At 39.9% G+C, this 15,321-nt stretch overlaps 1 protein-coding gene across 1 annotated transcript; it reads left to right on the forward strand.

Moving 5' to 3' along the window:
* Positions 1 to 234: 234 nt before the first annotated feature.
* Positions 235 to 14,986, forward strand: LOC143886079 (plant UBX domain-containing protein 7-like). Its single transcript, XM_077390057.1, has 10 exons — positions 235 to 270; positions 891 to 988; positions 1,197 to 1,358; positions 2,957 to 3,152; positions 4,320 to 4,397; positions 4,496 to 4,564; positions 4,701 to 4,844; positions 5,451 to 5,550; positions 6,176 to 6,444; positions 14,634 to 14,986. Exons 1-10 carry the CDS (start codon positions 235 to 237, stop codon positions 14,796 to 14,798), a joined length of 1,317 nt encoding a protein of 438 aa, XP_077246172.1. The 3' UTR covers positions 14,799 to 14,986.
* The last annotated feature ends 335 nt before the right edge of the window (positions 14,987 to 15,321 follow it).

The raw sequence follows: 15,321 nt of genomic DNA on the forward strand, positions 1-15,321 counted from the left end.
GGGTTTTTCCTGTGGTACGACTGGGTATTACAGATTCAAACTTTCTTTTTTATTGCCCACGTTCGTTTTAGGAAAGAAGAGATCCTCTTCAACATGGATTCTATTTTTCCTACAACCCTCTGTGCTATTATATATAATACATAGCCACATTCACTCTCTAGCTTTCTTCCCTCTCTCTCTCTCTCTCTCTCTCTCTCTCTCTCTCTCTCTCTCTCAAACCCAAACAACACCACAATGGAAAAACAGGTTTCTTCACAGTCGGCCAAAACGGTAAGATTTCAATTTTTTTTTTTTTTTTGGTGTCTAATCTGTACCCACTAAAAGCCCAAAGGGTTAAACCATATTATTGATGTAAATTTTATATAATATATATATTTTTTATTATTATTATTTTATTTTATTTTGTGGATGATGGGTTTTCAGTATGTCTGACACTTAGAACGTTATGTTAAAAATACATTACAAGTAAGTTCAATGTGACCCATAATTTATTTTTACAATATTGCTTTTCTTTACTTTAGACATTAATCTCCCATGATTTAGTCGAATTTATTTGGATTGGTTGGTAGTGGAGGACTTTTTCAAATGGGGTTTCTACTTTATTTTGCAGAAATTTCAGTTCCAATAAGATTGACCTAAGATTCATCTGACATAATATTTTGTATGGAATTTTGATCTTTACTTAATAATGTGATTTCCTGCTCATATAGTTTTTTTTTTTTTTTTCACATGAGTATTACCTTGTGTCATTAAGTTAGAACGAACTTGTTTGTTCGTTTTGGTCTCAAGTATATTGTACTTAGTAATATATATGTCATTGTTAAAGTAATATGTTATTGTTGTGAACTTCGAATTTATTTTTGGAATTAACCGAAAAAATGGTTTGACAGGCTCCAAGTTGGAATGCCGAAGAAGCTATTGAATTGTTCTATGGTGATGGCTTGGCCTCATCCTCCTTCACCGAAAGTGTTCCTGCTGATAGTTCTTGGTAAGACAATGGGATTTTCTTTTTCTATTAGTAGTTGAACGCAAACTGAAACTAGTACCTTAAAATGTTAATGAATAATTGGTATTTTAATAATTGGTATTTTAGTAATTGGTATTTTAGATTCTTTTTTTTTTTTGAAATAGCGATTTGTATTGATTATTGGTATTTTAGATTCTTCACCAACATCATCTTGTTTTCCTTGATACAGTGAATGGGGAAACGGAGAGGAATACACTGAATGGGAAAACCATGGAGATGAATACAATGAATGGGTTGGACATGAATACGATGAATGGGTTGGAGATGAATATTGTAGATGGAAAAACGATGAATGGGAAAACAATAATGGAGAGATTCTCTATGATAACAGGTGGGGTTTGATTATTTGTTCATGTGAATGGTCTACATATCCTGGGCTAATGAATGACAACTATATGCTCACTTATTTGTTCTTTATTTTTGTTTGATGTTATTGTGTGTCTTTACTAGTTGATATGTTTACTGGCAACCTACATTGCAAGCAGGGTTAAAAACCTATTTGACTCTGTTATTACGTGAAGGTTCCGTCTAACAAATTTTTCCCTACCTTCACACAGTAACAGATCATAAATTGAGCAAACTGGGATTTTGACTGAATATAAATATAGGGGAGCCATTAAAACTTGATGATCTTTAATGACAACATAGAATCTCACTTAGTTGATGACCTGTTTGTCCGCCCCTGCGCTTTTTTACTTAGACCTCTTGGCCAATGTTAGACTTGTGACATTTGTGTGATTTTCATATTAGCAAATTCATTCCGTTGGAATGATCAAGTACTTCTTGTTCACTTTTGGAACTAATTTAATTTTCAGTAAGTCTGCATGTGTGATGCTTTTATGCTGACTTGTGTTGCATTCCTTTTCCCTTGAATACAGGAAAGAAAAGGTCCTAAGATATCCTATTGATACAAATTCATTCCCTTTGTGTGGTTTTGATATCAGCCAATTTATTCCCTTTGTTTTCTTTTAGTTGAATAAGCTGATTAAGCCATATTCATTCCCTTTGTTAGGTTTCGGAAATTCTCCTTGCTTCCCAAATTTAGTAGAAGCGTGCTTCCAATACACTTCTTATTAAGTTGATTATTTATTCTTAGAAGAGTGTTTTCCCCTTTCGATAATGCCAAAAGACTATATTTAGAACTTAAAATACTCATCTTAAGTTTCAAATAAAATATGTTTTTTTTTTCAAAAAAATTGGCATTAAATTTAAATGGATTAAATATCAAGCTTGTAAAGATATGAAATCCAAAAACTTGCAATTTTAATCAGCAATGAAGTCCTTTTTAACTGTCTGTAACCCTAACCTACATTAACCATTCATCTCCAGCGTACTGTAATGTTTTCTCTTTCTGTACTCTTCTCATATACTGCATGCTTCATATGCACTTCCCATGACGCTCCCACACAATTCCTCCTGGCTTTCCCCATCGTCCAAGCAAACACCCATCACTACCTTTGACTCGAAATGACCTCATAACTTCACAAGATTGCTTTCAAATTTTGTAATTTTCTTAGACACCATCACTTCTAAAAAATAAGGGTATCATAAGTTCATAACATACCAAAAATGAGTAATATACTAATAGTAATATCCAGTTATCCTCAATCGATTGACTAATCTTAAAACCTTCTATCAAACCACAAACGCTAGCCTTCTCAATCATCTTACTCATAGCTTCAGCCATAATAGTCGAAAGAAAAAGGGGATAAAGGTCACTTTTGCAAAGGCATCTAGACGTTTTGAAAACCAGATGTAGACACATTTTCTCATACAAGCCCAAACTGAAAAGTGAAAGACACATTTTCTCATACAAGCCCTTCATTTATCCCCAAATCTCATTCTTACAACCTAACCTACACAACTGTTCTCAAATGATAAATGGATTCATATTACTTATTGTGTTTTTTATCTTTCTTTCTATTTTAGAGATGCAAGCATGGGATATCCATCCGAGGGATCAAATTCATTGATTGCATTCCAAAATTCTGGTGAGGAATTGACATGTCCTAGCATTTGGGAGTCGGATCAAAATTCTACTTCTACAACGGATAGTTCTCGAGATAATCTTGCTACGTTGTATCGCCCTCCTCTTGCCTTGATGTACCATGGAACTTTTGACAAGGTATGATGACTTTTCTTCTTCCAGGTGTTCCACTCCATGACTATTTCCACTCTCTAGGATTTCCTTTGGATCTATTTTCTCTTTCTAGTAGCTGGGTTTCGATATTACTGGAACGATCTTATTTTCTTATGGCAATATGCTTTAAGCAATGCAGCTTTGACTTGATGTGGACATGCCAAGGTGTCACACACAGACCTGATGTGTCTTTCATAGGCCTTTAGTAGTCTCAACATTCCAAAATGTTTACAGTAGTGTTTAAAAACTCGTACTCCGACAAGAACTCGGCCAAGGTAAAGCCAACTTGGCTTTCGGGCAAGTCAAAAGAGCTTTTGATTGAGTTGGTGGGGACAAAACTGATTAAACTCAAACGAGTTAATGATTGGGCGAGTTCTTATGTAGTTATAAAGATACATGATAATATTTTAAAAATACATTATTCTATTTTATTCATATAGGAAATAAGAAAATATAATTATATATATATATATAGGAATGTCTAAAAAAGTTACAAATGTTGTGCAAGTAATATAAAAAGATAGAGAGGGATAAACTAAGTTGTTATCCTAACAGTTTGTGTTAGTTGTTCATCTTGTGTGTGCAAAATTTTCCAACATGGAAACTTTCATATTTTTGTTCTAAAATGTGAGGTTTGGTGGCAGTCTTTTCAACACTCTTTTTATCTCACTTTTTGGATCAGAAGAGGCATAGAACAAAAAAGCCTAACCTCATGTATCCCCTTTCTCCATTTTGCAGCCATTTTTACAAACTTTAAATCCCACGAGTGGTTTGAGCTTTCTTGAGTCATTGTGGATCATGCAAGTGATTTCAGAGTCCAAAAAGAACATTTTTCCTTACTAAATTGATGGAATAAGAATTTTTTTATAGAGCAAAACTGATGGAATATGATTGTAAATTGATCCAATTGAACCATATGTTGGAGACTCCACTACCTTTTTTTTTCCCTTTTTGGTTTTTTTGGTCGTTGTTTTGCTTGTTTTCCCATTTTCCCTTTAAATAGTTCATCTTTTAACTTAGTCACAATAAACTTTAAAGGTAGAAAGTGTGATTGTTAAATCTGTCTATTTCAGGTGCTTGCGTATCATGCATTTTCTTTTGAGTTTGTCGTTCAAAATCCAATAATGATAATTGTATTTCTGATAAATGCAGGCAAAAATGATGGCCGCCCTTCAGGATAAGTGGCTTCTAGTAAACTTGCAGTCCACCAAGGAATTCAGCTCACACATTGTAATGTCTTCAGCATTTTCCCTCTTTTCCTATTAATTTTGAGTTTTTGATCTTGGTTGGAATCTGGGCTGATTGTGGAATTGTGTTACCTTGTTCAGCTAAATAGAGATACATGGGGAAATGAAGCTTTGGCGCAAACAATCAGTAATAGCTTCATTTTCTGGCAGGTTTGTACTTTTATAACTCTTTTATGGCCTCCTAAATGGATATTTATTTTATGATTTAAATTTTTATGCTATGGTTCTTGAGATTATACATTCATGGACAAAAAGTTTCTGATATATGATATTTGTTTCACTATAGGTGCATGATGATAGTCGCGAGGGAATGAAGGTTTGCACCTACTACAAATTGGCTTCCTTTCCTGTGGTTCTCGTCATCGACCCCATTACTGGACAAAAAATGCGCTTGTGGAACGGTGTGGTTCAACCAGAGAGTTTGTTGGAGGTACTTGTTACATTGCAGATCTTGAACATTTAATGGCTTCACTATATTGTTGTATCAAGTCACCAATTAATATTTTGAAGGAAAATACTAAAAAGGAAGTCACTTTTACACTCCTTCCTAAACGACATTAGGCCCCACCTGTGCATCGTTTTTGTGATCAGATCCATTGATCCGAACGGCAACCATAAACTGACCAAATTCCGTTGAGAACACCTTGATCGGATGATCCTAGGTCCCTTATCCATTAATCTTCATAAAACAAATTTTACGTCCATTTTTATGTAGAAAGAAACGGAGACTTAGTGTTCTTGAATTTTGTAGCATTTATCTTACGCATGGGATGCCTGTTTAACGTAGGACAGTACCATGTGGGTTGGCTTATGATCTACAAGATCAATGGTCTTGATTTCACATACATGCCACCTTATACCCCTTGTATTGCCCAACACTCGCCTTAACATTTATCGTAAAAGTGACTTTCTGTATAGCTATTCTCTATTTTGAAATTCAGTTAATGAGTTTAAAACATATATTAAGCTGAACCAAGCGACACTAAAGGTAAATTTTTTCACACCCAACTTGTCTAATTGTTTTCATTTCATGCAGGATCTAACACGTTTCATGGATAAAGCACCCAAGGACCATTTGTCTCTTCCTTATAAACGTCCACAAGAAAGTTCTCTGGATTCTACACAGAAGATACTAGGTATGTTAAATAGTCTTTTTGTTTTCTACATTTTACACCGGATGAATAAGATGTTATACGATGATATTTCAGGTGTAGAATTACCTCTAACTGTAAAATATTAGACTTGTTTGCAAGGAAAAACAAAAATTAAAACAAAAGGTCCAATAATTGCTTGGAAGGGATTATCTGATTTTCCATCAATGGCCATATCTTAAAATCGACAGGCATTTCTCTTGATTTCTCTCATTTTATTGTGATAATTGCACCACCGATGATTCAAAATCATACCCCGGGCACCTTGAGACTTGTCTGGTTTTGGGATGTACAGGAGCTCTATTGCTCTATTGGCTGAGTTATGCTCTTGGAAACAAGGGCTTGGACTCTACATAGATTTTTATATCTACTGATATTTGCACCACCGTGTTTTAATAATTGCACTAACTCATCTTGTCTTTTCTTTTTTAATTGGCTTCTGACAGCTTTTTAGGAACTGCAATAAACCTTTGACAGCTGTTTAAGTAATTAAAAGACAAAATGAGTTAGTGTAATTATCAAAATATGGGAGCGCCAATATCAATGGTGTATCCATATTGTGGTTTAGATTTTAGATTTCTATCTTTAACAGTTTTTTTGGTCCTGTTAGTTGCCGATGAAGCTTCTGAAGAGGAGGACGAGGATTTTCTGCTGGCATTGGCAGTGTCAATGGGGAGCTTGAAAGACCCTGTAATCTCGACTGCAACTAGCAATGAAGAACCTAATGTCGAGGTGGTTAATGAAGAACCAGCGAGTAAAATCCCATCTTATCCATCTCTCCCCGAAGAACCAAGGGGTGACCGAAGCTGTAGAGTTGCAATCCGTCTTCCAGATGGGCAAAGGATTCAGAGGAATTTCCTCCGTACTGATCCACTAAAGGTAAAAATTCTGCTTAATTTCATTCTTATTGATAAAACTCTTGGGAAATTATCTAGTGTGAGTCAACCGCATTGGATTTCAGTCTCGAGATCACAACCTCCTAATTTTTTTGATCTTATAAAATTCAGCTGCGGGCTTGTGGGTTAATGTTGCATGGGTACAGTACGAGTGTCGGATTCGGCTAACCTCAAAAAAAGGATTTTACGATTTGACTAATTTTAATTCTTTTGCATAATTATATGGTTATATATTGGGAATTTTCATATGTTAAGTAAATATAATGTTTGTTTCCTTATTAAAAAAACAATTAATGTTAAGAGGGGGGCGAATGCGTACTACAGGGGCAGTGAAAATATCATTTTTTTTTTGAAATGGCAATAATAATATATAGCAAATTTAGGAGGCCGAGATGGACCACCCATATCTACAATAGGAAGCAAGAAAGACACAGGAACGAAGAAAAAACAAAATACAGAGAAAACCCTTATCAGGGAGGAAGGTGGTCGAACCACAGAATAGAACCACCGGAGACACCACGCTTAGCTAGCGCATCCGCTTTTTCATTTGCTGATCTTCTAACATGTTGAAAGCCGATAGCGGACCCCGCAGTTAAGTCCTCAATCTCATCAAAAATGGAAAGAAATCTCCACGGAGGAACCACCTCACCTTTCAGCCAACGAATCACATTTAGCGAATCACCCTCAACAATGGTCTGATCCATCAACCTTCTATCAATATTCAAAATGCCACAATGTGCCGCCCTTACTTCCGCATCTGAGGAATCAGACACACCAATAGAGCCGTAGTATGCCCACATAACATCCCCCTTATCATTGTGACAAACCCCTCCCACTCCTGCCGGACCCGGATTGCCGGAACTTGCACCATCGAAATTAACCTTATACATGTTTTGAGCAGGGGGCTTCCACCTATGCAAAATAAGATCTCTGCGCTCAACACTAAAGCACACCTCCCGCCAACCTTCCCAAAGATCAAAAGCCGATACAAACCGAAAGGATGGGAGGCATCTCACCCAAGATATAACCAAGGTGATGATCTTCAAGTAAATCCAATGAGGATTCATGGCTTTCCCCTCAAAGACTCTAGAGTTCCTCTCCTTCCATATAGACCACCACGTAGCAAGTAAACAAAAATTCCACAAGGTTTTTCCTTTTTCCTTCCAAGGAACCCCTCCCCATTGGTGCAATAGCGACGGAATAGATTTTGGAAAAACCCAACAAATCCCAAATCGCATGAAGATGAAATGCCATATGAGCCTAGTGAACGAACAATGCATAAACAAGTGATCCACAGATTCCCCATCATGCAGACATAGTGGGCAATGATCAATAAGCCACATACCACGGTTTCTCAGAAAATTGATAGTTTGTATTCTATCACGACAAACCGCCCAACCAAAGATACAAACTCTAGGTGGGCAATGAAATTTTCATACCTTTGCCGAACATGAAGGGTTAGAAATGGGCATAATACTTTTATAGAAAGATTTAACTGAGAAAGTCCCAGAAGGTTCCTCAATCCAAAGCCTTTTATCCTCCCCATTCCTTTTAATGTAACAACCCGCAAGAAGGGCCCGCAGGCTAGAGACCAATTCCACCTCCCACTCAAAAAATGATCTTCTAAACCCAGGGTTCCACACAAGAACACCCTCATTCCACTCAAAGCAATCGCTAACAAAGGCCTCCCTATTTGAAGCCATATTGAATAATCTCGGAAATCGACACTTAAAGGACACATCCCCACACCACACATCCTGCCAGAAAGATATTCTATCACCCCTATACACTCTAAATCTAACATTTAACTTGAAAAGAGAAGAGATTTTTAGAATGTCTCTCCAAACCGACAACCCTTTTTTTTCAAACAAGTCCAAGGATTCCCATCTCCCCATATCACATCCATACTTACTTCTAATGACCTTGACCCACCAACGATCATGCTCATCCCCAAATCTCCATAACCATTTACCCAAGAGCGCATGATTAAAATCTCTAATTCTCCTGATACCCAAACCACCCAACTTGATGGGGATACAAACCTCCTCCCATTTGACCAAAGCAATTCCTCTCTTATCCTCATTCCCACCCCACAAAAATCTCCTCTGAATCTGTTCAATCCTGAGGGAGACACTAACAGGGCATTTAAATAAAGACATGAAGTATATAGGTATATTGGACAATACTACCTTAACCAGCACAAGCCTACCACCACGAGAAACAAGATTCCTTTTCCATGAACCTAATCTTCTCTCGATCCTCTCAACTATAGGAACCCACATGTCTTTATTCGGTCTACCAACCCCTAACGGAAGGCCCAAATATGAGGAAGGCAACGTGTCCAGCTGACATCCCAGAATCACAGCAATTTCCAGAGCCCTCTCCTCAGGAATATTCAAAGCAAAAATTTTAGACTTGTGGAAATTAGATTTTTGGCCTGAAATGAGCTCATAGCATCTCAAAATGGCTTTTAAGTTTCTCACTTGCCCAATCTCCGGCTCACAAAATAATAATGTATCATCAGCAAATTGCAAGTGGGAGACCTCCACCTCCTCCAAGCCGATCCTGAATCCTCTAAAAAGATCAAGACCGCTTCCCTTCGCCAGTAACCTACTAAGGGTTTCCGCCACAATGATAAACAAGAAAGGGGATAAAGGATCCCCTTGTCTAAGCCCTCTAGACGACTTGAAGAAACCCTTTGGAGATCCATTAATGAGAATAGAAAACCAAGCAGATGACACACAATTCTTCATCCACGAACGCCATAGACATCCGAATCCCATACGCTGAAGAGAGTAATCCATACATCCCCAATCCACTCTATCATAAGCTTTCTCCATGTCCAACTTACACAAGATGCCTTGCTTACGAAGTTTGCGATATGAGTCAATAGCCTCATTTGCAATCAAGGAGCAATCTAAAATTTGTCTTTTTTCTACGAAAGCACATTGATAATCCGATATGATTGATGGAAGTACCCTTTTTAAGCGATCCGCTAAAACTTTAGCCAAAACCTTATAAAGGCATCCCACAAGACTGATAGGCCTAAACTCTGATATCCTGCTAGCACCTTCCACCTTAGGAATTAGAGTAATGAAAGTAGCCCCCGAACCTCTATCCAACTCCATTCCTTGATGGAACTCATGAAAAAATACCACTAGGTCACCCTTGACATATTCCCAACAAGATTGGAAAAATGCCAAACAAAAGCCATCCGGCCCGGGAGCCTTATCTCTACTCAAAGAGAAAACAGCCCTCTCAATCTCGTCTACCTCAAACGGATCCTCCAATTTCCTACTCTGATCACATTCTAAATGATTAAAATCCACCCCCTCCGGAATAGGCTTCAATATACCATCTGATGTATATAAGGCATTATAAAAGCTCAATATAGCACTCGAAATATCTTCCTTTCCGGAAACCACCACCCCGTCCACCATCAATGAGACAATCCTATTACCCCTTCTTCTAGCACTAGCCATAGCATGAAAGTAAGCTGTATTTTTATCACCTTCCTTCAGCCACTTGACCCTCGACTTTTGCCTCCAGGATATCTCTTCATGTAGAAGAATACTTTTATGTTCTTCACGAAGACGCCCCAATTCCTCCCTAGAAACAATGTTCCCCAATCCCTCTTCCTCTAAATCTCCTAGTTCTACAATCCTACTTTCCAACCAATTCTTTCTGCAAGAGTCAGACCCTCTTTTCTCCTTAATCCATTCCTTCAACATCTTCTTAACAAATCTCAATTTTCTCCCTATTCTAACGTCTGCAGGCCCCTCAAAATTTTCAGAGGCCCACCATTTTCCCATCCTTTCTTCCATATTCGGATCCTGGAGCCATGCAATCTCAAATCGAAAAGGTGGGGGCCCCCAAGATTCTAACCTCGGATCCAGAAGAATAGGACAGTGATCTGAAACCGAATGAACCAGGGATTTTTGTATCACCTCAGGAGTCAAGCACATCCACAGTGGACATACAAGGAAGCGATCAATCCTACTATGACTCTCCCCTCTATTCCACGTGAAACGAGCCCCAGATAATGGAAGATCGATTAACTCATGCTTAGAAATGAAATCAGCGAACAAGACCATATTTCTATTAGACCTCGTGCAATCCACCCTTTCACACGCAAATCTAATTTCATTAAAGTCTCCACCTAAACACCAAGGATGAGACCATCGCGCCCTAATCCCATCTAACTCCCCCCATAACAACCTTTTCTCCACCCTTTGAGAAGGCCCATAGATCCCAGAGAAAACAACCCTCACCGCGTCTTCCACCCTTTCCAGAACAACAGACAAGGAGAACCTACCCTTCCATTCCTCGACCACATTCCAATAAGACTCCTCCCAAGCAACCAAAATCCCCCCAGAAAGGCCAATTGAACCCACAAAAGAGAAGATCCACTGACCTGTGAGACCAATACTCTGAACAGTAACCTTATCAATAACCTCTAATTTGGTTTCTTGTAGACATACAAGACTCGGTTTACATCTTTTAACCATTTCCTTCACTTGAGCTCTCTTCGCCAAAGAACCCAATCCATTTACATTCCATGATAACGTCTTCATAAGGAAACAATTTTCACGTACTTTCTCCCCTTTCTCCCTGACTTGACACTCCTCAATGGAGAACTCTTCTCACCTCCCTCACTCTTCTTACCTCCCTCACTCTTCTTATCCCCATAATTAACACCCGATTTCAATCTAGCCAACTCTCGGAGTGACTTCTTCGAAGAATCACCCCTGTGAGACTCGTTAACCTCTCCCCCAACCATATCCCTTAATTCAATCGACCGAATCATACCACGAAACTCCGGTAATGGTCCGAGGTATCTTAACCCCACCTTCCCACTAACATCTATCACCTTATCCACTGCCCTCTCCAGTAGCTCCATGTTACCCTCAGACCCCTCAACCCCCTCTATCTCCTCGGGACTATTGGAATTTTCCCGGCCCAACAAAGCCCTCTTATCAAGATGCGCATAACAAGAAGGAATAGGAGAGGATAGCAAGCAATGGTTTGGGACATCCATACCCAAAGACTCACTGATTTCGTCCTCTACATAGAAACCCATTTTTGTGCCCTGCATATTTGGATAAGGAAAAGACACCTCATTGCCACGAAATGAAAACAAAGAGTTGATACCTTTGGGGGAGTTGAAGCCAAGACTACAACCATCGCATTCCAGTTGTGATTGATTGACTTGAAATATTTTCATTAACCCACCAATACCTGGTAAGATAGGATCTTCTACGGCACTTGTGGTGCTTTTCTCTCCCGCTCGGTCCAGGCTGAACTGTACAGAGTGCTCTGAGTTACCCAACCCATCATTAATTCTCCGGAAAACCAATTCCGAAGGGATAATCCTCCGAGAGTATTCCTCACACCCTCCCCTCAAAGCAGTGTTAGAATCTTCCCTACGACTCACCGATGTTCGCCTTAATTCAGCGTCACTTGAAGAGACACTATCCACTGCTCTTGAATCAGCCCTCCATTCTTCCAGGCTAATTTCATTGCCAGCAACACCATGCAAATCTGCCCCAAAGTTTATGCTCCCTTGATCTGGTGACATGTCAATCAAGGGCGGGCCATCAGCAGTGTTGCAAAATTTCCTAGCAATTGGCATTTGTCTTAAAGGTGTAACAGGCCCACAACCTCTCCCTGAGTTGTTCTCCACCAGTCCAATAATATTCTCCACCAGCAGGTTCAAATGTCTTCTAAGCCCATTAATATGTCCACTGATTTGATCATCTGGCAAGCCCACCATCCTAGCGTCAATCAAGTCAACCCCCCTACCTCTGTCAACACCAGACGTCTGACCTTCCAGAAACTCCAGCCCACTCCCTTCCACTCTTTCCTCACCACAAATTTGGGAAATTTGATTTGCAAATTCTGCGCTATCGTGCGCCCCCCTGCTATCGTGTGCCTCCCCGCTATCGTGCACCACCCTATTCCTTCCAGCCCAATCCATGCTAACCTGCTCCTCCTCCCCACTACCAGACTGTTTTTCCGAACATCCATCAGCCCCAAACCCATCCTCATCATCATCCGAGCTGAATTGAGTGGAATATGTCTTCCCCCCATCCACCTTTTTGCGCGCCGACTCCATTTCGTATTTCACCCACATTGTTGCTCCGTCGATGCCTACCGGAAAAGCTACCACGACTGGGCAGCCAGAGCTTGTGGCAATCCGAACTTTGGCCCACTGATATCCTCTAGCAGCTTTGCAGGAATCATCCATCTCAATTACCCTACCAATCCTCTTCCCGATGTTTCTGAAATTCTCCACACACCAAGCTTGAGGTGGAATTCCAGAAATGAACCACCACTCCACCCTTGTCAGATTCTCAAACTTCTTCGACCAAGAGCTCAATTCAACAAATGGCGAATTTCTAGCAGTAAACCAGGCTATCTTCGATTGCTCAAGAGCAGATTCTGCCTTTAAAACAATCATAACTTCCCTTTCATCTATTTTGTAAACTTTAACAGCCCCTTCTGCAACTTTCCTTTCAAACAACCAAGCTTCCAAAGCCTGAACATTGCCAGACCATCCTTCCCCGATTTTGCCCCACAAACTACGTTCTGTTCCTTTCAAAGAGACCAATGGAAGAACCGCTCCATTGTCCGGCTCGCCAAAGACAATATTCAAAGGAGTTTTCCTACTGCCAGACTCAGGCTTATCAATCCCTTCGATACTCCCACTACTTGATGCATTCAATGCGTTGGTCTTTGGTTTTGTCGGACTCGTATCGACATTGCAGTCATACGACGACCAGATCTTCCCGCATTGCCAACACTCAACCCTTCTCTTGAAATTGTAGAACCCGCACTTGCAGCACTGCCAGTCTCCCCTCAGCTGTTCCACTCTCTTCTTTCCTATTCTATCTATTCTCTTCTCCCTGCGATTCTTCTGCTTCGCCCAAGGAACCACCATTCTCTTTTCCCCCCTTTTTTCTTCCGCAGCACAATGGAGGGAATGGGTTTTATGGCTGGGTTCTAGAATAGAGGGAAACACTGAAGGTTGAAAAAGATGGTGGTAGGAGGTGGAACGGCTGAGAAGGGGAAGAAGAAAATCTGCAGAGGTGGCTGAGGGTGGAGGTAGGTGGTGAAATGGGTTTATAAAAGATCAAAAATGGGAGAGGTTAAAATGAAATGGGTTTTGTGGTGGTAAGGGTGGTTGATTTGGGTAGGGAGGTCGGATTTAATGGTGGCTGCAAAAAGGAGGGGAAGAAGAGGTAAGATGATGGTGATGATGAGGTGGCCGGTCGGAGGAGGTAGAGATGAAGATGAGGCGGTGGAGGTGGTCGTCGGTTCGAGGCGCAGAAATTGCAGTGGTGGTGGTGATCGGTGGTGGTGAAAAAGAAAGTGGCGGTGGTAGTGATGGTGGCTCAAGGTGGGTGGGGATCAAGCTCTGCCACCAACAAGAAATTCATGAGGCAGGATGGCTCAAGATGGGTGTCCGATCTAGATCTCAGATCCACATCTTGTGCTCACCAAGATATGTAATTTCTTTTGATGTACCCACGGAAAACCCTAATACATCATTTTCCCCCTTTTGAGCTCTAAACCCTCTTCTCAAAGACAAGAATATTTTGGAGGAGGGAGGAGGAAAACAGAGCGGTGGAGAGGCGGCGGAGCCGGAGATGAGGCGGACTAGTGGAGGCCGCGGAGCCACGCAATCGGAGATGAGGCGGAGGGCCGGAAGTGTTATGAACCCGATCTATTTGCAGCGGTGGTCATCTAAGAATCCCATTCCTCATTGCGTGGAAAACAGTGAAAATATCATCGCCCTAGATAAAATTCAAAACATGTGATAGTTGTAAATTTGTTGCAGTATTTAGAAAATAGATTAAAGAGATCCAAAAGGTTTGGAATCCGACATGGGTACTTCACCTGTTTAAAAGAATCCATGTCACATAGCTTGTGGGACATCACATGCTGTAACAAGTGGTTGTCCCCGTGCCCACAACTTTATTAAACTAATCAGATGAAAATTTTGGTATGGTTGACTCATCAAACCTGATAATTTCTGCTTAAATTTATTTATCTTTACCCATCTACTCCGCTGGTTATCAGGTTAGTCTCCTGCCTGAAAAGCCCACTTAATTTCAATTTGTTGGTCTTTCTTATCACCATGTTTTTACATTCATTGTTGCAATATTGCAGTTTCTCTGGTCTTTCTGCTGTTCTGAGCTGAAGGAAGCCGAAACACGCCCTTTCCGATTGGCGCTAGCAATTCCGGGGGCATCAAATTATCTGGACTACGAAAATAAGTTAACATTTGACGAGTCGGGATTGTCAAATTCGATGATTTCGATGACTTGGGGATGACTTGGGAGTGAAAAGGGGTCAGAAATTCATTATGATGTTTCCATAGAATTTTCGAGGTGAAATTTACACTCATTTTTCTTTTTGTTCGATACTCAAATGTCTGTCTGAAGGACAAATTTGGCTTATAGAAACGTATTAGTATACACATTTGTTAATCTCTATGTATTTATTTTTCTTCTTGTAAATATAGTACTTTAAAACAGTGGTTATGAAAATCTTCACTGGCTTTCTTTTCTGCAAGTGTCTTACTGCTTTCCTTGTTTTTTCTTTAGAACTGATTGAACATTCAAAAAAAAACTGACTGAACATTACAGAGAGACCTTACTATGTAAATATTCGGAAGGTCTATATATCTAAATCCCATAGATAAATTATAGACATAAAATTTCCAATTCCAGAAAGTGAATTGAATTGCTGTGCAAAAGTTGTAAAGGGGGTGTTTGAATGGCAGAGAATGCTTTATCAGCTACAAAAGAGTTCTTATACTATGGATGCCCGTATTTTCTCAAAGCAAAATATGGGT

The sequence above is a fragment of the Tasmannia lanceolata genome, unplaced genomic scaffold (genome assembly GCF_043159265.1).
Source record: "Tasmannia lanceolata isolate RefF3 unplaced genomic scaffold, GAP_Taslan_0.1 ptg000011l, whole genome shotgun sequence".
Classification (NCBI taxonomy): domain Eukaryota; kingdom Viridiplantae; phylum Streptophyta; class Magnoliopsida; order Canellales; family Winteraceae; genus Tasmannia; species Tasmannia lanceolata.

Bases quoted from the DNA above. Each gene is read 5' to 3' on its own strand.
- LOC143886079 (XM_077390057.1), top strand. From the start codon at position 235: ATGGAAAAACAGGTTTCTTCACAGTCGGCCAAAACG. The intron at 1,359-2,956 runs GTGGGGTTTGAT...TTTCTATTTTAG, and splicing joins GAGATTCTCTATGATAACAG to AGATGCAAGCATGGGATATC. The intron at 3,153-4,319 runs GTATGATGACTT...TGATAAATGCAG, and splicing joins ACCATGGAACTTTTGACAAG to GCAAAAATGATGGCCGCCCT.